The following is a 23887-nucleotide window of genomic DNA, read 5'->3' as shown; positions in this document are numbered from 1 at the left end:
TTCTCCCGGTAAAAGCAGAAGGAATGAATGGAGCGGCCCCGGCGCGCAGCCCGGGAGGCGCTGCCGGGGAGGTTCCCCCAGGCATCCCGCGCTCAGCGCCGCCGCTCCCGGCCGGGCCTGGCGGTGGTCCCAGCTCTTCCCGGGCCCGGCCCCGCTGCGCTCCCGCCGTTCACCCGTTCAGGGACGCGGTGAGCACGGGAGCGCCGCCCGCCCCGGGCCGGGCCGCTCTGAGGGCGGGCGGTCGCCGCGCGGCGGGAGGGGCACGCGGCCGGCGGGAGCGGGTAGGAGTCGGTGGCGGCGATCCCCGGTACCTGCGTTCCGGCGCGTTCCGGCGCGTCCCGCGGGGCCCGGGGCGAGGCCCGGGGGGGCGGGGGCGGATGGCGGGAACCGGCCACAGCAGCGCGAGACGGCGCGCAACGCGCGCTCGCTCACGTCAGCGCGGCAGCGCCTTCCCGGCGCGCCCCGCGCGCGCCCGCTCCGCGCGCAGGCGCTGGCGCCGCAGCGGCCCCGCCCGGCCCCGTCCCGGCGTGCCCCGCGCGCGGGTGAGAGGTCGCGGCGGCGAGCGCCGAGCCCATGGCGGTGACGGCGGCGGCGGCCTGAGGCGGCGGCTCCGCTCCCACCCTCCGACCATGCACAGCCTGGCCACGGCCGCGGTGAGCACCAGGCTCCGCGCCCCGCTGGGCGCCGACGGGACGGAGCTGGGAATGGGCCCCGTTGCGCGGGCCTGCGGGGAGCGGGAGTGCGGCCGCTTGTGGTTGCGAGGGGAAGTTGAGGCCGCGGGGTGGCGGAGCCCGGTGAGCTCCGTCCCCTCGGCATCACCGGCGGGGTCCGTTTGGCCGCTGCCGCACTCCGGCCGCTCCGTGCCGGCGGTGCGGGCTCTGCTGCGGCGGGCCCGTCCGGGGCCTGGAGGGTTTCCCTGCGGGGCTCTGCCTCGGCTGCCTCACGCAGGGCTTCCCCCCGCCTGCCCTGCTCCTTCTATCCCTCCTTCCCCCCGCCTGCCCTGCTGCTGCTTCCCCACCTTCCCCCCGCCTGCCCTGCTGCTGCTTCCCCACCTTCCCCCCGCCTGCCCTGCTCCCTCCCTGCGCCTCCATGCCTCCTGTAGCCAGTCAGTGTTTTAAGATTCCTTAAAGAACTGCTAGAAAAGCTATCGGCAAAAGTAGGTTTAATACGAAAGCAGAAGCATGACAAATTTTGTTGATAAGGTTTGCTCAATTTTTTCAAAAGCGCGTAGAGGAAAAGCAAATAAAAGTCTAGAATTAATTAATCTACAACCAAAATAAATGCAAAAAATTATCCACAGAGTGTATGGAGGGGGAAGAGCAGGGAAGAAAAGGATAAGAATAGGAAAGGGTTGGATAAGAAGGGATAAGAAAGACTTTCCTGCTGAGGCAAAAGGTTCAGAGTGGATCTTCTTTAAGTGACCTTAAAACACTTATCTGTGACACCTCCTGTGTGCCCAGCCACCTCTGCCCTCTGGGAGCTGTTGTACTGCTGGCCTTGACAGCACAGTGAAGAGCCCCTCGGGCAGCAGGTGCTGCCTGTTCCTGCTTCCCTTTTGCCCCACTGCGGTGCAGGACCGGCCATGGCTGGTGCTTGCCCTCATTCCCCTCAGGAAGCTGCCAGGGTTGGATTTGGTGCCTGGGGTTCAGGCTGGTAGCAGTGGAATGGTGCCCTGGCCTGGGTGGGTTCAGAAATGGAAGCTGAGTTTGAAGGATGTGGTTATTGCTGTGTATCTGCCATGTGACTGGGTTTGTGTTTTGGTTTTCTCTCCTCCAAATGCTCGTTCATGGCATGCGTAAGACTGCCTAGAGCTGATTGAGTCGCGTGTGTACTGAGTGTGGGATGTGTATTGCAAAAGCAGCAGTTAGGGCTGTTTCAGGTGAACTTAGATCAAGGGTCTGGTTGGACTGCCGTGCTAATGAGTAAGTAAGGTTTTGATGAAAAGGAGTTAGAGCACTTTGTAAGTGCCTCCTCTTTGTTAAAATGCTTGTGACTTTAACTGGTTCTTGGAGTGCTGTCAAATACTTCTGATTTGAAGTACTGTTCTCCAGAGCATGGAAGGGTGTGCCAGATCAGGTAAACTCTCTTTATCAGCATTTACATTTTTATAGCACTGTAATTCCTAAATGTTTATTGAAATGCATGAAGGACTCCCATTATGTGTATCTCCCATTAATCCTCTATGTTCTAGTTACCTCTCCTTTTTAAAGACAATTCTAACCAAAAAAATTATTTCAGAATAGAGATCAACTTTATTTTAGGATTCACTTAAAAGTATATTTAATTTATGTATAGTTTATGCTATCTGGTAGTTCTATATTGAAGTGTTTCCTACCACAGTCAGTGAGCGTAAGCTGGAGGTGACAGGGGGAAGGGTGTTTGACTCTGGAGATGTGCTCAGGACCTGTGGTAAATAAAGTCACCTCTTAGTAAGGTCAGGAATTGGCTCAGAATCCCTTTGGGTGTTGTGAACCCTGCTGGGATAAAGCTGTGGTGAGCTAGAGCAGTGATCTTCATGCAGTGATGTTGGTGGCAGAGCTGACACTTAAGTGTCTGCCCTGAAGGCATCACAGAGTGCTGAGGACACACTGAAACCATTAATGTACCTGTGATTGGCTGTAGGCATTGAAAGCCCTGCTACAATCAGCTACATCACTGCTGTGGAAGTTCAAAGCTCATTTTTGGTGTTTCTGAACCAATGGGCTATCAAAATAGTTCAAAAAGCACATGTTATCCAGCTAGTCAATGTCTGGCTTTGGCTGACCAGGACTTCTGCCAGTGTGCCTAGCAGCAACTGCTCAATCAGGAAGAGAAAGCCTTTTGCCTAAATCAATTTGTTGTGTGTTAGAGATGTCTTTTCTCCAAGAAGGAGAAAAGGTGTTACAGGATTTTCCTGACCTAATACCGTTGAAAAGTGTTGCTTTCCCTGTGTGCAAAGGAAAGTCTGCCTGGTGGGGTTCTGTCCTAGGGCTTGCAGGATTTGTGTGGCCCTCAGGGTTCCCCAGAATTTTGGGTCTTAGAGGGAGAAAAAGAAACAATAATGAAATAGGGAATTAGGAAAAAAAGCATGTCTTTCCATATAAACTAAAACAAAAGGAGCAACTGTAGAGCCTATGAAAAGCAGTTTGTTCTGGCTAAGGCAGATATTGGACATCATAAACCTAATTGTGTGGAAAATCTACTTAGTGTTCTCTAGGGATCACAGGCACATGATTGTGCTTTTAAGGGGTCGATGTATTTAAGCTTACAGGAACTGAAACTTCCAGTGAGTCTAGAAAAATAGATGGAAGCTTTAGATAACACAATTATAACAACATTATTGCTACACTGCTTGTCAACCCACCATCCCACATAAAAAGAAATGAGCTCTGTTCATTCTCCCTCTCTTTTTGAGCTTCAGTGTAAAAGCTAGCATTGCAATTGCACCCTCAGTTGTAGGGGCACAAGAAACTTGGCAGGATCACTAATTTAGTTTGAGGTTTTGGGGGAAAAAATTACAAATTTAGTAGGTGACTGTCCTGGTTCTGGCCAGAACAGAGTTAATTTTTGCATAGCCAGGCACCAGAGATTATTCTGTACCACCTCACATCATTTTTCAGAGAGGGAGGAAGGACTTGATTTGAGTTTGGGCCAGTGTGGCCCAGGAAGCAGTTGGGTATTGTAGGGGGATTCTGTGGGGTGAGCAATAACTTTTCTTGTACCCTAATATTAGTCACTAATATTAGTTAGATTTCTTATCTCATTGCTGTTCCCAGTAAATTGTTGCTATCTCAGCCTGTGATGTTTACCTTTTGTGCCTCCAATTCCCCTTTCCATCTTGGAGTAGGGGGACTGGGAGGGGAAGGAGGGAGTGGCGAGTGGTCTGGAGTGGTTTCAGTGGGAACACTAAATGGGAGATTACCATCACTAAACCACAACTGTGAGAAAAAAGAGGACAGGAGGAAATATGAACAGCTAAAAAAGTATTTGAGCCCAAGAGTACAGGGAGTGATAACACCACATTGGCTTACGTATGAACATTTAAGTTAAAGAATACAACAGAGCTGGCTGGAGGAGAGAGAAATCCCACAGCTGGGGAATAATCTCTTTGGATGTTACTATGGAAATAAAATGGGGATAAACAGAGGAGGGAAACCTTTGCAGACACAGAGAAAGAAAGCTGTTGGTGTCTGGCAAGGGTTGAGAAGTCTCACTCCATCCCTCCTGCATGCCTTCTGGGACTGCCTCTGCCTTGTGGCTTCAGGTTTGGCTGCAGCCACTTTCAGTTCCTGTATTCTGTGTGTCTCAGTGGTGAGCAGCTTGGTGACAGCATTGCTGTCAGTGTGGTATGGGCCCTGCTTGCATCTGTTGTGAGGAGCAAGTGAAGAGTTTCAGCTGGGGTTACAAAATAAAGAAATACAGTCCTGTTCCCAGCTGGGATCACTGCACAGTGAGATGCAGAGCTGGTTGCATGCTGGTTGGGCTGGCTCAGGAGCAGCAGGTGCCAACAGGGCTGTGCTTGGCTTCAGTAATAACCACTGCAGCACTGTTTGAAAAGGTTCTGACCTGGCTTTTGGAAGTGTTCACACAGGAGGCTTATTGATGGTTTTTGTCTCCTTCAAAATTTTGTATCTGAGTCACCAAACTATCCCCTTAGGAAACCTGCAGAGCATTTGTTTGCACCAAGTGCTGCCTGTGCCAGCAAAGGCAGGAGACAAAGTTTCAGTGAAAGACTTGTGCCTTGCCTTCTCCACAGAAATTATGATATAGTCCTTCTTTTCCCTCTTATTCCTCATTTTTTTGTATTGAGAACTTGTTGATCTTGATACTGTTCTTTCCCTGATGTTTCAAGAGAGGCAGAAGCAAAATTTGGATTTCCCGAGTAGTAGAAAGTGTGTCTTGGCCAGGAATACAGATCTGCTCTTCTCTGGGCTTATTTTGTACAGAATCAAATCATCCTGAGATCTTGCACAAAGTCATTCTTGAAAAATTCCCTTTTAGCTCCATGCATGTGAACAATGGAGCTGGTATCAATACAAGCCATTGGTAACAGCAGCTCTTACTGGCTGTGGCTGATGTCATGCTGATGGTGAAGTAGTGAAAATTTTTCTGCTGTTCGTGTGAATATTTTTCTCATGTGCATTGGGTGAATCTCATTGGCAGCTTCCAATGTCATGGGTGTTTGTGGAGAGAAAAAGGTAACCTCTGCCTTACTCTGAATCTATGAATCTTGCAGTTGAAGCATGAAATAAATGCATGCTAAATGCAGGTGGAGCCCATGATGGCTGGCTGAAGTGTGTGTTGCTCCCCAGGAGCTCTGCTGGCACACATGAGAGCAGCTTGGCTCTCATGCTGAATGAAGTTACAAAGGTACTGCTTCACAAGGGGATTAAGAGAGACTGTCAGGCCAGGAAATAAGGCCTTAGAATTTCAAATAGGTGAAATATTAACACTTATCTAAGGAAGGGATGGATCCATGTCCAGAACATCTTAATAGAGCTGTAGGTCCCGCCATCTCAGTCAGGAGTTTCCATTTCTGTCAGATTGTGGCAACGGTTTGGGTGAGAACTGGATAAAATGTTTGGGCTGAAGCTTTCCTGTTTCCTCCCAGCCTGTGCCAACAGCACTGGCTCAGGTTGACCGTGAGAAGATCTACCAATGGATCAATGAGCTGTCCAGCCCTGAGACACGGGAGAATGCACTGCTGGAGCTGAGCAAGAAGCGCGAGTCCGTGCCTGACCTGGCCCCAATGCTGTGGCACTCGTTTGGCACCATCGCTGCACTCCTTCAGGTGTGTCATGCAGTCTGTGGCTTTTATTCTGTGCTGCAGCACCAGCATGTTGCAGGGCTTGTGCATCCATCAGGTGGATCTGGGGAGGAACTGGTGGGATCCCTTATTGCCATTGCTTGGGAGTATGATCTTTGTTGGATCGTGTGCTGGGGGGAGCAGATGGAGGTTTGAATGCACTCCTGTGACTCCATGTCAAATTGCCTCTGACTCAGCTCTGCTCTTGCCTGGGCAGCATGGTGGCTGCCATGTAACTTGAAAATAACTTGGTGAAAGCAGACTGTTATCTGCTGTCATTGCACTTCCTTGCCAGGCAAGTGCTTTGGTGTAGCTTACTGATATTTTTCTCCTTTAACTTTCCACTCTCTGTTAATTTTTAGGAAATTGTAAATATTTATCCATCAATCAACCCTCCGACTTTGACAGCCCATCAGTCCAACAGAGTCTGCAATGCTTTAGCTCTACTACAGTGTGTTGCATCACACCCTGAAACAAGGTAAGTGTTTCCAATTATGTGGGTTTTCTGAGGTGTTGATATTGACACCTCAGCCCAAGTGTTTGACTTCAGAAGCACTTGAGCTCCTTTCTTTTTTTTTATGTGAGAGAAGTGAAACAGACAACAGAGCTGATAGATAGGCAGCTGCCTGCTGCTTTTACTTGTTTGCATGGATTATCACAGTGACAGCTTTATGGTCCTAAATGCATTGCATTCCCTGGATCATCCTGAGGTCTTGTAAATTCTCAGAACATTGGGTTGTGGGAGCTTCTGGGAGGTCAGCCAGAGCTAAGGGTACCTTTGTGTTGAGTGCTGTGTGCAAGGATTCTTGAGCTTACAATTATTTAGGCAAGGAGCTTGGTTAGAGCACAGTATCAGTAATGCCAAGGTTGTGGGCTCTTCACTTAAGAGCTGGACTCCATGATCCTTGTGGGTTTCTTCCAACTCAGAATATTCCGTAAAGTCAAAAAAGAACTCCCTAAATTTCAGCTTACAGTTTTTTAGACCAGCTGTTGAAAGGGTGGAATGAACAGGACTGTCTTCCTCAGGCAAGTGTGAGGCAAGGGAGCAATAGCAGAGCCATTTTTGGAGTCCTCAGCCAGTGTCTGACTTCATGTTTTCTCAGTCTGTGCCCAGTCCATGTCAGTAGGGAAAACTATAATGTTAGTTCAGCCAAATTCAGTAGCTAGAACTCAGGAGGAAACTACCCAGAGATCCACAATCTCATGCTTCTGTTACTGCTGAGCAGCAGCATAGCTGAAGTTGGTTTTGAGCTGCTGCAAAGCAGTGTTAAACAGCAACCCCTCCATGAGATGATAACCAGAGAAATAGGGTAGTTTTACACTACTCACCTTTACATGTAAAGTTTGAAAAGTGAAAATGGAACAAGTATTTTGTATGATTTTGCAAGAGAGCTTCCATCTGTTAACAGAGTAATCTCCAGCATTGTACCTGCAATTTTTATTTTTCACTACTGCCAGATGGCAGTGTGAGGACTCTTGGGGAAAGCAGTTGATGCACATTTAAACCCTGGTGATGTCTAAAGCTCAGCCAGTCTGTGTTTCTGAGAGGTACTTTTCACAGGCATTGTGGCTGACAATCCTTGCCATTGGGAGCCTGCAGGGTGAAATGCAGCAGTGAATGTGCAAAACAGAGGGTCTGGGTGGCAGGAGGAGGTAATAAAAACAACAAGGGTGTTCTCAGTTCCTGGTCAGCTGAGGCAGGAATGCAGGTAATGGATGGATCAGGTGTTAGGTTTTGTGCTGTGCCCAGTGCAGGATTTGCTTCGTGCCTTCCCATCAGAGAATTAAGTGTTACCCACTTTTGAGGAGCAGTAGCAATGGGGTCCACCAGGAATAGTCTGAGGCTGTGTGTGGTAATGCCAGATTGTGTGCTCACTTTGTTTCCCTTGTTGTTCACATGGTTTGTTCTGTCTTTCCTGCAGATCAGCTTTTCTGGCAGCTCATATTCCTCTCTTCCTGTACCCCTTCCTGCACACGGTCAGCAAGACCCGTCCGTTTGAGTACCTGCGGCTCACAAGCCTCGGAGTCATTGGTGAGCAGCCAGACAGACACTGGAGCGCTGATCTCCTACTGAGTTAGAGCTCCTCATGCTCTGGGCATAGAGACCTGCATGGCCAAAGTCAGAGGTCTCTTGTGAGTGGGATTTTACAAGTCTCCTGTAGCAGTAAGAGAAGGAGCTGCTCCTTTTCTGTTGTGAAGGCAGACTCCTCTTTCTTTTCACTTATAAAAAACCCACTGAAGTCTAAATACATTGCCAAAAATATGTTTCTTTGAGTACAAGTACCTGCAGACTTGTTGGACCTTCACCCTCAGCCCTCCCAGCTAGGCACTGGGATGGGTTGGTGCAGGCTGGGCTTTCTCTGGGTTTCTGTCATTGATTGACTTGGGTGTATTTTCCCTGTCTTCCTCTTACCCTGTTTTTTTTTTTTTACTTTCTTCTTTTTGCCCAAATAATTTTTTCTCTTAAGGCATAAAGAATCTTAAAATGTCTTAAAATGGATTAAGTCTAGGATGACAGTTCTCTGCCTGGCATTCAGACTGAATGGTTTCTGGGAAGGGCAGAACACAGGCCCTCCTTGAAAGGTGTGATTTTTTGAAACAGTTAATCATTTACTGATTTTGGATTTTGTTTTTACTTCAAGGGGCCTTGGTGAAAACGGATGAGCAAGAAGTGATAAATTTCTTATTGACAACAGAAATTATCCCCCTGTGCTTACGTATTATGGAGTCTGGCAGTGAGCTCTCCAAAACGGTACCATTTTTTTGTTTCCATAAAGATACTTTGTTGTTCATCTCCTACTGACCAGGCAGCCAGTGCCCTGCAGAGCTTCTCTGCTCCTGGAAATGCTGGGACAAGTCTGGGTGGAGTTTTTACCTCCTCAAAAACCAAACTTACCAAGACCTGAGGCTGCCTGAATGGCCTGGCAGTAGCTGGCCTCGTATGCAACCTGAATCCAGTCATCTTGTACACTGTGCTTTGTGCTCATCTCTTTCCTTTAGCCAGAGATGCCAGAGATTGTGTATTGCCCTGCATTTCATTTTGGCTTCTAACTTTCACTGAGCAAAGCACTTGTTGCCTGCTGGAAGACTTCAATTCTGGGGCTGACTTGAAAAGAGCACCACACAAAGGTGTCCCTTTTCAGGGTAGATAAGTTGTTTATATGCTTTGTTTCCTGCTTTCTCCCCATTCTAGGTTGCTACATTTATTCTTCAGAAAATCCTCCTGGATGACACAGGGCTGGCATATATCTGTCAGACTTATGAGCGGTTTTCCCACGTTGCCATGATACTGGTAAGGTTATTTGTTTTTAAAGTGTTTATATTTAAAAAAGAAAAAAATAATGCTACAGCAGCAAGCCTCTTCAGCAACTACTTTACTGCTGTCTGGCTGGAGCACAGGATGAGGGAGGCAAACCTTTCTTGGGCTAATTGCTTGTGGCACTGTAGCTCTGCTTCCATGTTTCCTTGGTATACTTCTGGTTTGCGTGTCAAGAGAACACATATTAGTTGTGATATACTAAGTCCCCAAGATAAAAACAGGTAAACCTCTTCAGAGAAGAAAAAGATTTTCCAGAGTTGTGGGTGTTTCCATTTGTAGGTAGGATGTGAATTGATTTTTTTATGTAAGAATCATCACACAGTTCGGATCATGGATCTGTCTCCCATCCCTGTCTCTCACACCATGTTGAAAGAGCAGGGCAAGTATCTATCCTACTTGTCTTCATAACTTCATAGCTACCAGCTACTTCCAGCTTTGGATTTCCGGGGCCACTTGTGGGGTTTCTGTGTAGTAACCCCCAGTGTTTGTCCTATCCGCCCCTTGAACCCATGGAAACTTTTTGCCCCCACACTGTCTTTGGCCAAGGGGTTTCAGACATGAATTCTTCCTTGAACACAGAAGGATGTGGGTGTGTAAAGCTGTGTTAGCCTGTGTAGTCCCACCATTAGGTGAAGCCCCGGGCAAGGTCAGTATTCCATAGTGCAAGAGAGAAAGATGAAAATGTAGCAGACTTTTTCATTGTCTATTTCAAAAATCAGGATAGTGTACTCCTATCTAATGAGGGTGATGATGCTTCCATGTCTGCTGATAGCAGAGTAAGATGTCACACAAGTATTATATGCTTTTAAAAGAGCAAGTTAGTATTTTCCATCCAGGAGCTCTCTCAGGAGCTTGTGGTTATTTATTTTGAAGAAATAATTGGTAATCCTTGGGAATCGCTAAGAACAGGAAGTTTGCAAAAGGGCAGATGAGGGGGGACCTGCTAATGGCCAGGATATCCAAATGCAGGCGAATTTGGCTAATGGGGAAAATATAGTTTACAGGAAAAAAAACAACTTGTTGGGCAGATGTGATTGACTCCTAAATACAAGCCTGCAGTGTGTTGAATTCTTCAGAGGAGGTGTGTGAAGGCATCCACACTCTTTGCTCAGCTGGGCATGTTCAGAAGTGCAGCCACGTGCAAAGTCCTACTTAGTGTGAGAAATGGACTGGGCTGGGAAGATCTGTCTATGCCTTGCTTCCCTGGAACAGCTTCATGAGGAATGTAGCAGAAAGAAAAAATACACTGCTTGGATGCAGGCTAAGACCAGATAAGGACCTTACTACAAGTGTGGGTGAGCCCAGTCCTATGGCCTGGCTTTCCAGGGTATTGCTGTTGTCTTAACAGGATGTTGAAATGAAGGGAATGCGTATGAGAACAGGGGATGTTGCAGAGCTTGGGATCACACCTCATGGTGTCACTCAGCCTCAGCTTATCCAGCTGTTTGGAATGTGTCTGTCTTCAATGAGGGGGAAACCCCAGGGTCTCTTTAATCTCACAAAGAGTTGCTAAGTAGTCCTAGAAAGTAAAAATTAAACAGAAATGAGGTGAGCTTTCCTCAAGGTGCTGGTAGAATGCTTTCCAAGTCATGGCAAGCTGCTATTCTCAAAGGCATCTTGGCAAGCAGCACCAGGCTCCCTGCAGGGGTATCTAGATAAAAGGTAATGGGCTGTGCTGCTCAGGAAGCCAGACTAAGTGATCTAATGATTTTTCCTCATCTCTGTTGATTGTGGAGCTATTCTTTTAAAGACTTTAACTGGTGGCACTGGCCTCTGTCAAACAGGGTAAAATGGTCCTGCAGCTCTCCAAGGAGCCATCGGCACGGCTGCTGAAACACGTCGTCCGCTGCTACCTTCGCCTTTCTGATAACCCCAGGTAAACATTTTAGGAGTTTGGGCAAGGGCTTCTCCTGTGCCCTTGGAAGCACAGCTCTTCAGTTCTTCTCCACAGTGCCCCACCTGTCAGCTTAGTATGGAAGATGGGTGGGGTTTTGCTTTGATTTTTTTCTTGCTAGTCACAGCAGCTTTTATGGTGCATGGGAGCAACAGTGACTGTTGGGGGATTGTGTAAATTCCAGCTGTGCAGGTTACTACTACCTGAGCTCATGTAGCTTGAACAAGATACAAAGGAGGGCCTGAGGTGGAAGGTACACTATGCTCTACCTCTTCCATATCAAGACAGGCTGTTAGCAGTAGATGAAATTCAGTTGAGAGAATACAAACTGTTCTCCTGCTGACCAGTAGCCCTGCCCAAAGCTTCTGGGAGTGTATTTGTTGCCTCAGTGTCTCCTAGCATTGCATCACTTTGCTGCTGGATGTGGGAGTGCAGGGGCTGCTTGGCGGGGTTTAGTGTCAGGGGTGGGAGCTGTGCTGGCTGGCTGAATGCCATCTGCTGCAGTGCTGCTGCTCAGTGCTTTCCTTGGCTGGCTGTAGCAGGGAGACCTCCAGGCAAGGGAATGCTGTGTCCCCAGTGGGGTTTCCTCCCCTCTTGCCCCTGTGAGTTTATTTGTTGGGCCCCGTTTCTTGTCTCTTGATGTAGGGCACGTGAAGCTCTCAGGCAGTGCCTTCCTGACCAGCTGAAGGACACCACCTTTGCCCAGGTCCTGAAGGACGACACCACCACAAAGCGCTGGCTGGCTCAGCTCGTCAAGAACCTGCAGGAGGGTCAAGTCACTGACCCACGGGGCATCCCTCTTCCTCCGCAGTGACTGCTGGGGGAGGTGGGGCACTGGGGAAGAAACAGCTCAGGTTTACAAAGAACCAGGAACAGGTGACCTCTTCTGCAACAAACTGGGCACGCCAGCTGGCTGCTGGCCTGTCGGACCATCCCACCCAGCCAAAGGGCTGCTCTGTAGCAGTGCAGCAAGCCTCCGGGGATCCCAACACCAGCAAACGCTGATACTACAGCTTCAAAAAAATCAATAAAAACAATCTGTGTAGATCCCAGTCTCTCCGGGAGGCTTGGGTGGCATCTCTTCCCCCACCTCCAGGCAGGGGGTAGTGCAGATGTCCACTCTTCCAGCAAACTCAGCCTCTGCCCAAGTGGTGCACAACAGCAGGAATGTGCACCACGTCCCTCCAGTTCCTTGTCAGTTCTTGTTTACATGTTTGTTTAGATGAGTGAACTGAATAAAAGCTGATCCAGTTGTTTTATCCCCTCCTTACACTGCTACTCAGCTGCAGGTAGTCCAGGGACAGCTTTTTTTCCTGCCAGCACATCCTTGCTCCTGGCTCTGCATCCATCTGGCACAGTGAGCTTCTCTCTTTCTTTCCTTTGGCGTGGAGGGAGTGGCTGCAGCCAGGCCACTGCGGTGCTTGCCCCGGGAGGAGGGGTGGATTACTTGCAGTGAGCCCATGTGTCATAAGGTTGCTTCACAGAGCTCTGGGGAAGGAGAAGACAGCAGGATTGTGCCTCCTGTGCTGTAAATAGTTCACTCCCACAGCTGACCAGCGGCCCGAGGCTGATGTGTGCTGGCCTCTCATCTAGACCTGGGAAGGCTGCTGGCTGGCTTATCACATGGAGCTCAGTGTGAGGGCACCTGCCTTGAGGTGGTGGCCAGGCCACCGACTGATCTCCTGCTGCCTGCAGGCTCCAGGTATGCTGCCTTCTGCTCCCACTGCTGCCCGCCAGGCGCCTCTCAGTCCTGTCCCCTCCCTTCCCCCCTCCTCCTCCTCCCTCTGCCAGCCAGGTGCATCTATTTCAGCTTTGAAACCTGCCTTGGCATCTGCCACGGCCCCACTGCAATTAACCTGGACCAGCAGCCACTTATCTGCCGCCCCTGTGCCGAGGGGCCAATGCAGCCGCAGGGAGCTCTCGGAAGCAGTGGAGGAGCTCCCGGGCTCTGCGGCAGCAAAGCCTGCTCTTGGCTGCAGGCAAGCCTGGGCAGCTACTTAATTTCTCCCCCCTCTTCGAGTAGCCCATTTTGCTGATCATCTGCAGTGTGTGCCAACAGTGTCTTAAATCCCATCATTTCCCTTCCCTCCTCTCACAGCCTTGCATAACAAGGGCAGAGCACAGCCTCTTCCTTGCCCTCGGGTTCCTGTTTTATAACCATTGCCTTTTCCCTCCTTTTCACCCTGACCTTGCCAGGGTGTGAAAATGCTTCTGTTTGGTTGATTGTGTTTTTAAAAATTCCGATTAATAAATAATAAAACCCTATCCAGCACAGATTGGTCCCGGTCTGGTCTCTCGGGGGGAGTGGGGGCAAGCAGCGCGGCTGGGGTTTGTCGCAGACGGGAGGAAGGGCAAGATGTGCCACTTTGGGGGTATGAGCGTGGAAGAGCGACCTTTTCCCAGTGCGAGGTGGCTTTGTCCCTGTGGTGCCGCATCTCTTTGGACGGGTAGTGTGCCGGAGATGCTGCCCTGTTTTGCTTCGCAGGAAGGCAGCGAGCCTGCCAGGGAGAGAGCACTTGCCTCCCTGAAGCGTCTTCGCGAGCGCTGCCGCACTCTCCGGCGTCCAGGTCTGTGAGAGCATCGCCCACTCCAAAGTTCGGTCCTTGCCCCTCACCCTTTGCCCCCAGCTTGGATCCCTATGGGTGCAAGCGGGTCTGGGGACAGACAGGCTCAACCGGAGGATAAGAGTGGGGGCTCGACCCCAAACGAGAGGCTCTGCAGGGTGCTCCCAACCCGGCCGGCCCCTCCGCTGCCTTCTTTACCTGCCCCCCCCGGCTCCGCCTCGGGAGTGGCGTGACCTTAATCCGAAACGACCTTGAGAGGCAGCGGCAGCGGGTCGTGCGGGGCCGGGGGCGCCCCGCGGGGGCGGGGGACCGGGGCCGGGGCCGGGGGAGGGCTCGCTGCCCGGGCGCTGCCGAGGGGCGGGCAGCCCCGGCTCCGTGCGGCTGCGGCGGCGGAGCACCGGCGGAGCGCAGCGGCAACGGAAAGCGGCAACGGAAAGCGGCAACGGAGCGGCAACGGAGAACGGGTACGGAGCGGCAACGGAGAACGGGTACGGAGCGGGCGTCCTGCAGAGGGGAGGGGGCGACGGCGGGTGCGGAACTGCGACATCCAGGTTCTGGGAGCCCCTCTCTCGGGCTGCCGTGCCCCGGAGCGGCTGCACGGTCGGGGCGGCGCGGGACAGAAGTGCCGGCGATTTTGTCTCCTTTGACATAAGGTGTGATTTGTCCCCTGAGCTCCAAATTCCTTGGGATTTGCCGCCCCATCCCGCAGCCCCTTGTCTGTTCCCCTTCTGCCCCCGTCAGCTGGCGGCTGAGCAAAGCTCTCGGACAAGGGCAGTTTATCCGCGCACCGGGACAGCGAGGTGCGGCGGTGCCTGAAGGGGAGTGAGGGGTCATCCTTCCCTGTTCTGGCACGCTCACCCGTACGGTGGCATTTTATTCTGCCGGGCTGCTCTGCACTGGAGCTGCTGGGGACCATTCACACTCACTGTCCCTCCAGCTCTGCTGGGGCCTGTCACCACCAGGAGAGACGCTGCGATGGCTCAGAGTGTGCTGGGGTAGTTGGGGCTGTTCCGGCAGCAGGCAGCTGCCCTGCGGGAAACTCTCGGGTTGGGTTTCTCCATACCCTGGCTCTCCTCCCGCTTGGCTCAACAATGTAATTCAGACTGGGGCAAGGGGGCCTGCATGGGGCCAGGCTGTGAGGGGCTCACGGCATCCCTCACACAACAGGAGAGAGAAGAGCAGATGGGTCCTTGCATCCACATGCTCTTCCTTGTGCATTCTCGTGGTTCCTTGGATTGGAAGGGGGCATCCTTTCTTTGCTGCCCTTATGGGGAAGGCACTGCTCCATGGTTGGACTGGCAATGCTTGGGCCGTGCTGGGAGCCTGGAAGGGCTGGCACTGGGGGAGAAACTTAGCTCCAAACTCTCAGTGTGGTTAATAGGCCCAAGGGCTACGAGCTGCCCCTTTGCATGCTGCCACCTTGTACACATGCATGGCAGGGTGCCAAGAGGACGATAGAACTGTTGGTGGCACTGAGCCCATCTTTGTCCTAGTCCAGCATGTCTCCCTGCGTCTCCAGTTCTGGTGCCACCCCAGCTTCCCTAAGACATGCCCATCTCCCTCATCTGCTGTGGCACAGGGGCTGCAGAGCTGGTGAGCACCTGGAGCTGGGGCCCTGTGAAGTGTCTGTGCCAGGCTGGGTGCTGCTGGAAAGCAGGAGAGTGCTGGCAGATGTGGGACTGGGGTTGTCCCCCCTGGTTCCCTGAGGGCCATGGGGTGCAGGGGCTGAGAGCACACTGTGGAGGGTGGATGTGGGGCACTCCTGGAGCTGTGCTAGCTAGCATCAGGGCACTGATTCTGAAGGGCACAAGAGGAAGACAGGGCTGCCCCCATTTTTGGGTGCAGGCACTCCAAGTCCTGGGCCACTGGGTCAGTGCTCTGTGGGTTGAATGTGGGGGGATACAGGCACTGCAGCAAGTCCTTGCAGTCTGAGCCTTGCAAGAAGGACCAGTGTTGGGAAAGCACAGCCCCAGCACTGGGCACACTACTGGAAGGCATTTGGGATGGCACCCCAGCTACTCCATGTCTTCAGCAACATGTGAGGTCTCCAAGGGTGGACAGACAATCCCTGTGTGCCCTGGGGACAGTCAAATAGCCTTGACTAGGGTGTCTCACAAGAGCAGAGCCACAGCCTGGGCAGTGCTGTTCTGCCCTGCTGAGCCACATGGAGCAGGGGGTGGCTGCTGTCTGGCCTGAGAGCCCACAGGGGTCTGGCAGCTGGGCTTGGCAGCTGCCCGCACGCTGACAGCACCAGCTATTCCCAGCCCTGTGTGACCTGTGCCTGTGCTGAGTCAGGGACCCAGGGCACAGCTGCCACCCCTGCACCCTGGCACAGAGCCCTTTGCTCCCAGGGACCCTGGGTCCCCTCCTGCACCCAAACCCCAGCCCACCAGCTGCGGCATCCGCTCCTCCAGGGCCCAGCTCCAGCACCTGGGTGACAGGCACATCCAGTGATTTGTCAGCATAATTAAAGTCTCAACAGCCTAATCAAAGTCTCATTGTCCAGTAGTATTTATAGACACACTCACTGCCATGTGCTCCTGTACCGCTGCCGGTGCAGTCACTGCCTGGGGTGCTGCTATTCCCTGGGCAGAAGAAGCTGTAGGAGCTGAGGGTCATTGCTCTGTGTTCTCTTCCTTGCTATCACAGCTGTGCTTTTCCTTTACTTTCAAATTTACTGATTGGGGTTGTTTCCTAGGTGGTGGGGGTGTTCTTGGGCACTGCCAGAGCAGTTTTTCCTGGTTCCAGGCTGCTGCTTCTTACCTGGGAGCAGCAGCCTGGAAGCAGCAGGGCTTCAGTACCCGCTGGGCTGTGGGGCGTCAGTGCTGGCAAGTTTTTCTGTTTTCCACCAACACCTTTTGAGCTCCGGCTTCCCGGTAACACAGATTAATATTTCATGAGTGTGGCGGTGTGAACTCGACACTTAAGGAATGCAATGACCCAGCAGGAGACAGACACAGGTGCGCTCAGACGCGGGCAGGGGCGCGCACACCTCGCACACACGAGGGTATGGCTGGAGCCCACTCGGTGGGAGACAGCACGAGGGTCTGACCTTGCTTCCCCCAGCCACCTTCTCTCTTCCCTCCCCAGCAGCTGCCAGCGTGGAGAAGGCAGAGCCATGGCATCACTGCTGTGCAACGCCCGTGAGTGCCCCAGCGGAGGATGGGTGCAGGGCAGGGCATTGGGCCATCTGGATTTACGCCAAGGCAAATCTGGCTTCTGGGTTGAGCTCACCATGCTGCGCTCAGAAGCATCCCTACCCCACTGTGGCCATTGGGATTTGGGCTTGGAAGCACCAAGGGTGGATGGAAAGGGTTGATGGGGAATTACCCTGTGCACCTCCTGTGGTGGAAGGGAGTTTGTTTCTGGTTCATCCCTCCTCCCTCACGGATTGAGGGACCATGTGTGACCCCAGAGGTGAGAGGAAGCCAAGTACAGGGCACAGTGCCTGGATACCCCCACCCTCAGTGATGCAGCCCATGCTGCCCCCAGGCATCCAGCTCACAGACACGCTGGAGCAGATGCAGCAGGGGACTCTGATGCGCAAAGTCAAGTCCAAGAGCTGGAAGAAGCAACGTTACTTCAAGCTGCAGGAAGACTGCATGACCATCTGGTACCAGTCCAAGAGGACAGGCAAAACTGAGTCTGCCTGTGAGTACCAGCTGTTGTGTGTTATCAGTAGGTTTCAGAGTAAACAGGGGATGTGAAGGTTTGGAGATTCTTGGGCCATGCTTGCTAAAGGTGCTGGGGGATTGAAGAAAGGCTCTGCATGCATGTGTGATCTCTTCTCACCCACACCTCTCCATGAAACATCCTGCCCACAGCAGGACCCGTGGGTCAAAAGGGCTGGGTAGGAATTGCAGCGGATACAAATAGAACCTCTGGAATGCCAGGGCAGGAGTAAGCAGACAGAGGGGCAGATGGATAACTGGCTGACTTGATAGTTCAGCAGTTAATGGATAGATAACTAGCTCAGGGGATGGATGGATGGATGGATGGATGGATGGATGGATGGATGGATGGATGGATGGATGGATGGATGGTTGGATGGAGCGGAAGAAGGAATGACTGGAAGATGTCTGCGGGCGGTGTCCCTTGCCCTGTGGTCCTTGTCTCCTGCAGACAGGCCTGCCCTCCCTCTGCCCCAGTCTCCATCAGCGATGTGGAGACGGTGCGGGAAGGGCACCAGTCGGAGGTGCTGCAGAGCGTGGCTGAGGAGTTCCCCCCCGAGCGCTGCTTCACCATCGTCTTCTACGGCCGTCGCGGCAACCTGGACCTCGTGGCTGGCTCGGCAGAGGAGGCACAGTGCTGGATACAGGGCCTGCGTCAGCTCATCGAGGTGGCCACCACCATGGACCAAAGGGAGAAGATAGACCAATATCCTTCCTGAGAGCACCACTCTGCCCCCACACCCAGTGCTGATCATCCCCCAGGCCCTGTGTTTTCAGCCTTATCCCAGCGTGTAGCTGTTGTGGGTCTCACCATCTGCACCAATGCAGGGCACAGGAAAAGGAAAAGATGCCCTCTGATACTACCCAACCCCTTTTCTCATAGCCAAGGTCCTTTCCCTTAACATTTGCCCTGGTTTCCCGCACATGGATTCGTGACTGGTTCCAGAAAGCTGACAAGAATAAGGATGGGCGCATGAACTTCAAGGAGGTGCAGCGTCTCCTGAAGATGATGAATGTGGACATGAACGAGGATCATGCCCTGAGGCTCTTCCAGGTAAGCCCTGCACCTGAGAGCCTGGGGGGATTGGAGAGGGACTGGAGGGGCTGGAACAAGCTGTACAACACCTCCTTGCAAAGGGATCTGGTCACTTTCCATCCATCCATCCATCCATCCATCCATCCATCCATCCATCCATCCATCCATCCATCCATTTGTTCACCCAACTACCTGTTTACCCAAACAAACACCAATTTGCTCATTTATTTGTTAAACTAACACTCTCTTCCTTCCTCCCATTCATTTGTCCATCCAGCTGTTTATCTGTCTACCCAGCTAACCAGCCCTCTGCTTTCTTATCCCTCCCTCCCATCCGTCCATCAGTCCACCCTACCAGCCTCCATCTGCCCATTCATCCATTCCCCACTGATCAATGCCTGCCACTGGCACTGGTGTGGGGTCTCTGTGCCCTCTCTTTGGGGTGGGAGAATCCTCCCACAGCCACTTTGGTGGCCAGGACACCTTGCTGTGTCCCATCTGGATGCTGAGTGAGCCCCCTTGCAAACAGGATGCTGACAAGTCAGAGTCGGGGACGCTGGAAGGGGAGGAATTTGTGCTCTTCTACAAGGCTCTCACGCAGCGTGAGGAGGTGCAGAGCCTCTTCCAGGAATACTCTGAGGATGGAAAGAAGCTGACACTGCTGGAGCTGACGGATTTCCTGCGGGAGGAGCAGCTGGAGGATGAGGGCACAGAGGAGCTGGCCATGGAGCTCATTGACAAGTATGAGCCATCGGAGACAGGTGAGAGCTGGCTCAGACATCAGCTGTGCTCTGCTTGGGGGCAAGGAGGGGTCACAGACTCACAGTCCCGTGGCAGAAACATTCCCAGCCCCGTCCTGGTGTGAATAGAAGACTCACCAAGGTGTGATCTGGGTGCAGTTTCCCTTCATTTGGTCTGTTCCTGGACCATTTTGGTGTAGAAGGTTGACCACCCATGGTGTGCAAGCCTCAGCTTTGGGATCCACTGCCCACCTTTCCAAAGTTACTGCTCTGCTGCGCCTTTCTGTGCCCCAGACTCTGGCAGCAGCTGTGGCCATCAGTTTAGGGATTCTGGGAGCCTCCAGCAGCCCTGTTTGGCCCCATTCTGCCTCTTCCATGTCCCTGGTGTTGCTGAACCTTTCTCCTCTTGTGCCTGCAGCTCGGACCCGCCATGTGCTGAGTGCTGATGGGTTCCTCATGTACCTCTGCTCCCTGGAGGGCTCCATCTTCAACCCCCAGCACCGGGGGCTGTGGCAGGACATGAGCCAGCCCCTCTGCCACTACTTCATCTCCTCCTCCCACAACACCTACCTGATAGAGGATCAGCTCCGGGGCCACAGCAGCATCGAGGGCTACATCAGGTAAAGGGACTGCTCCCTTCCAGCTCCCTTCCAACACCCTCCCACTCCAGTGTCATGTCCTGAGCAGGGTGAACCCCAGAAGCTCCTTTGCTCCTCCGCAGTCCAGCACTCCTCTGGCCGTGCCCTGCATGCAGCAGCATCCCCATCCTTGGTGGGTGTCCCTGGTCCCTCAGGGGTGACACCCACAGGCAGAGGGGAGGGCAGGGAGCGGGTGCCCTGGATGAGTGCAGGGTTCCAGGGGTGACAACCCACCCGCAGGGCTCTGAAACGAGGCTGCCGGTGCCTGGAGGTGGATTGCTGGGACGGGCCAAACGGGGAGCCCATGGTGTACCACGGCCACACCTTCACCTCCAAGATCCCCTTCCGGGAGGTGGTGAGCACCCTGGGGAAGTACGCCTTCAAGGTAAGGCACCTGCCCCAGCTGCTGGGGGTCCTGGGTGGGTGAGGGTACACAGCAGTGGTGGGGCAGTGGTGCTGAGGCTCACATACCTGCTGATGCAGCAGGACTGCTCACACTGCGGGGAGGAGGGTGGTGGCTGTGTCCCTTTCCGGGGGATAGCACTGGGGGGTCTGACCTACAGCCTGCACTGTGCAGTGCCAGGGGATGGGGGCTCCTGTTGGGGGTGCAGGGGTGAGATGGGATGTGGGGGATACTGGGGGATTGGAGGGGTATGAAGGTCTCAGAGGAGACACGAACACAAGGGGCTCCATCCTGGCACTGATCATACCTGGATGAAGCCCTTGTGAGAGCTCACCAGCCCCACCAAGGCTTATTTCCAGGTGTGCATGTTGCTCCTCAGACCTCAGACTACCCAGTGATCCTGTCCCTAGAAAACCACTGCAGCATGGAGCAGCAGGAGGTCCTGGTCCAGCAGCTCAAGGACATCCTGGGGGAACAGCTCCTCACCACTACCATCGATGGGCATGTCCCCTCCCAGCTCCCATCCCCAGAGGTATGGACAGAGCACAGCTGTGCAGGGCATCTCTGTCCTGCCCGAGAGTGCGGCCAGGAGGTGGATCTGCTGTTCAGAGAATAGGCCAACCTGTTCCAGCATTGTCCTGCTCCACTGGAGCATTTGAGGACACTGGGGGAGGGTACTGTGTCCTTATGGTCACAGAAGTGCCAAGACTGTCCCCAGGGTTGTCTCCCCAAGTCCTGCAGAATCAGACAGTGGGGCAAAACTCTCCTACTCCATTCCCTTCTGAGTGCTGAAGGGACTGGTCTTGCTGGCCTCCAGCAGTGCAGGATCCAGGCCACAAGGCCCATGGAGGCACTGGGTAGCTCAAAGTGCTTCTCTATCCCCAACTCCACAGGAGCTGAAGCACAAGATCTTGCTGAAGGGCAAGAAGATTGGGCGGCTGGAGGACACCCTGGACGGGCCAGGGGATGAGGCTCCTGATGTGTCTGACGATGACAATGGGGCAGAGGCAGAGGAGGGGAGGCGGAGGGCAAAGGTAAGTGGCCCAGGCTGGGGACCACTGGGAGAGCTGAGTCCCTGGACACGGCTATGAGCTGTGGTGACATCTTACTGCATGGAGGAGACAGAGACTGCAGGGACATCACCAGGCAGGGAGGACAGCCTTTTCTGCCCCTGGCCATGCCAGCACTCTCTTTGTTGTGGTGGCAACATATTGGAGGTCCCCTGCTTGCTCTATTTCTGGCAAGAACACTGCTCATAGTGGGGATGCTGCCACCCACCAGCATACTCCTGGCTTCTCTTACCTGCCCTGGCTCAACAGCCCCTGCCTTGGGTGAGTGCTGGTGGATGGTGCTCCCATCAGGAGGGACCCAACCTGGCTCTGCCTTGCAGAAGGACAAGGAGACCTTGGCACAAGCATTGTCTGACTGTGTCATCTACTGCAAGAGTGTGCCCTTCCGGGGCTTCCAGGAGGCCCGCAGCCATTCCCGGCCCTCGGAGATCTCCTCCCTCTCTGAAGCCAAGGCCAGGAAGCTCATCCGGGATGAAGGTGAGATGGGGGGCTGCAGTGGCACCAGGTGACTGGGACAGAGTAGAGGGAGCTGATGGCTTCCTCATGGGGTAGTGCAAAAGCCTCCTGAAACTGGGGTTCCCTCCCTGTCTGGGAGAAACAGGGTCCAGTGGGGCTGTACTGTGGGGTTTGGCTCTGGTAGGTGATGAGGTTATTGGCTTAGAAAACAAAGCAGGACACCTGGATTCCTGAGCAGGGAGAGGGATGAGAATCGGTGGGTGGGTGGATAGACATATAGATAGATAGATAGATAGATAGATAGATAGATAGATAGATAGATAGATAGATAGATAGATAGATAGATAGATGGATAGATAGATGGATAGATGGATAGATAGATAGATGGATGGACGGACAGTACATGTGGGTGACTGTACAGGCCACAGAACAACAAGTGGGCCTCCTGCTCTATCCCTAGGAAATGAGTTTGTTCGCCACAATGCCTGGCAGCTGACACGCATCTACCCCAGTGGGATGAGGGCTGACTCCTCCAACTACAGCCCCCAGGAGATGTGGAATGTGGGGTGCCAGATCGGTATGGCGGGGGTGGAGCAGGGCTGTGGGCTGGGGTCCTGTGCTAGTGCCATCTACAACCCCATCTGGAGCCAGGTCGGGTTGCCAGCTCTTGCACTGCTCTGGGGGTGTTAAAGCATTATCACCTTATTCCCCTATGCAACTCCACATCTCTCTGGCTGTGGGGACAGGCTGGTTTTCAGCTCAAAGCAGAGTGTGGTATCTCCAAGCTGTTCTGAACCCTTTTCCCTGCCACCTCCCTCCAGTGGCCTTGAACTTCCAGACAGCTGGCATGGAGATGGACCTGTGTGACGGGCTCTTCAGCCAGAATGGCTGCTGTGGCTACGTGCTCAAACCACCCTTCATGAGGGACAAGGAGACTCTCTTCAACCCCAGTGACCCCAGCAGCCGGGAAGGCCCCGGCCCCATCACCCTGACAATCCAGGTACAGAGGTGTGGAGGGACCCTGGGGAAATTGTGACAGTGTCCTGGGGTTCTGCTGGTCCCAGACAGATGGGGACACTGTTGGGCAGTGTGCTGGAGCCCAGGAGGCTCACGAAAGACAGATTTGGCCTTGCAGGTAATCAGTGGGCAGCAGCTGCCCAAAGTGGCCAACAGCAAGGAGGGAGCCATCATTGACCCACTGGTGCGTGTGGAGATCTACGGGGTCCCCGCGGACCAGGCGCACCAGGAGACCAAGTACATTGAGAACAATGGTGAGACCCCCAGCAGCACCATGGCCCCTGCTGTGCCCCTGCTGTCCTTCCCTCTCTCAGCACCAGCTCTCTCTTCCCAGGCTTTAACCCCCGCTGGGATGAGACACTGCAGTTTCAGCTCCACGTGCCCGAGTTGGCCCTCATTCGCTTTGTGGTGGAGGATTATGACAAGACTTCCAGGAATGATTTTGTGGGTCAGTTCACCCTAGCATTTGCCAACATCAAACCTGGTGAGTGGCTCCTGCTCAGTGGTTTTGGGCACCCAGAACAGCCCTGCAAGCATATGTGGGGCTCAGCTGGGTACTAGAGAGGAGGGTGGGATTCCAGTTAGCCAGAACCTTGCTGTCCTTCCTGCAGGATATCGGCACATCCATCTCCTCTCAAAGGATGGCACCAGCATCCCACCCTCTTCGCTCTTTGTCCACATCCGCATCACTGAGCCACCTGGCCCTGAGCAGGATTGAGCTCATGGGGTGAGCAGCACCCAGATGGAAGCCATAGAACCAGCTCCAAACAGCTGGGGCCACAGAGACAACCAACTTGCCCTCTTGTTGACCTGTCTCTGCCATCCCTGTGTCATTGTTGCTGCTGTGATTCCCTTTGCAGTAGCCTCCGAGGGCTGAGAAAAAGTACTGACCTCCCCTTTGCAGGTTCAGGATGCTGCTGCCCATGCATGAGTGTGGGGTCTGTGCCAGTGCAGCTCCCTGCACCCTCCACAGGCACCCTGCCCTGGCCCACGGTCAGAGCTTGACTGTGGGGAGGAGGAGAGATGGTGTGTGGCCCAGCTCTGCTGCAGGGGCTGGTCCCCTCCCAGTCAGAGGAGCAAGGCTGGAGCTGAGCAAACCCCAGGGCTGGGCACAGCTGGGAGTGGAGTTGGTCCTCACTGCCCCCTAACCCTGCAGAGCCCGTTGGCCCCTACAACCCAAATTAACCCTTATCCTATCCTTTCTCTGTAAGCAACTTAATAAATTGTTCAGTGACAAACAGGTTCAGGTCTGGGTGCAGTGATGCTGGGGAGAGATGGGGAGCTGAGCTTGGGT

The 23887-nt window shown here is 53.4% G+C and overlaps 3 protein-coding genes across 4 annotated transcripts in view; 2 read left to right on the top strand and 1 right to left on the bottom strand.

Annotated features, from left to right (window-relative positions):
* USP37 (ubiquitin specific peptidase 37) overlaps nt 1–433 on the bottom strand; it is a 34729-nt gene extending 34296 nt beyond the window's left edge. Inside the window, exon 1 of the mRNA XM_059476330.1 lies at nt 312–433. The gene's annotated coding sequence lies outside the window, so the exon portion shown is untranslated. The remainder of the gene's footprint in view (nt 1–311) is intronic.
* Nucleotides 434–513: 80 nt separating this feature from the next.
* CNOT9 (CCR4-NOT transcription complex subunit 9) lies at nt 514–12257 on the top strand. Its single transcript, XM_059476443.1, has 8 exons — nt 514–653; nt 5591–5770; nt 6148–6263; nt 7708–7817; nt 8428–8537; nt 8979–9077; nt 10889–10980; nt 11644–12257. Exons 1-8 carry the CDS (start codon nt 630–632, stop codon nt 11810–11812), a joined length of 900 nt encoding a protein of 299 aa, XP_059332426.1. The 5' UTR covers nt 514–629; the 3' UTR covers nt 11813–12257.
* A 1734-nt stretch (nt 12258–13991) lies between these two features.
* On the top strand, nt 13992–23817 carry PLCD4 (phospholipase C delta 4). 2 transcript variants are annotated; one of them, XM_059475972.1, is made up of 17 exons: nt 13992–14050; nt 16656–16705; nt 17055–17213; nt 17711–17941; nt 18160–18287; nt 18799–19030; nt 19428–19629; nt 19888–20032; nt 20430–20582; nt 20944–21084; nt 21441–21597; nt 22037–22153; nt 22398–22576; nt 22712–22847; nt 22928–23077; nt 23205–23320; nt 23498–23817. In XM_059475972.1, the coding sequence occupies exons 2-16, from the start codon at nt 16681–16683 to the stop codon at nt 23309–23311; spliced, it is 2262 nt and encodes a 753-aa protein (XP_059331955.1). In that variant the 5' UTR covers nt 13992–14050; nt 16656–16680; the 3' UTR covers nt 23312–23320; nt 23498–23817. The 2 variants fall into 2 exon arrangements, with proteins under 2 accessions (XP_059331955.1, XP_059331954.1); XM_059475971.1 differs by having other exon boundaries at nt 23205–23817.
* The last annotated feature ends 70 nt before the right edge of the window (nt 23818–23887 follow it).

The sequence above is a fragment of the Ammospiza nelsoni genome, chromosome 7, assembly GCF_027579445.1.
Source record: "Ammospiza nelsoni isolate bAmmNel1 chromosome 7, bAmmNel1.pri, whole genome shotgun sequence".
NCBI lineage: Eukaryota > Metazoa > Chordata > Aves > Passeriformes > Passerellidae > Ammospiza > Ammospiza nelsoni.
Note: the sequence above shows the minus strand (reverse complement) of the source record. Positions and strands in the feature narration are given on the sequence as shown.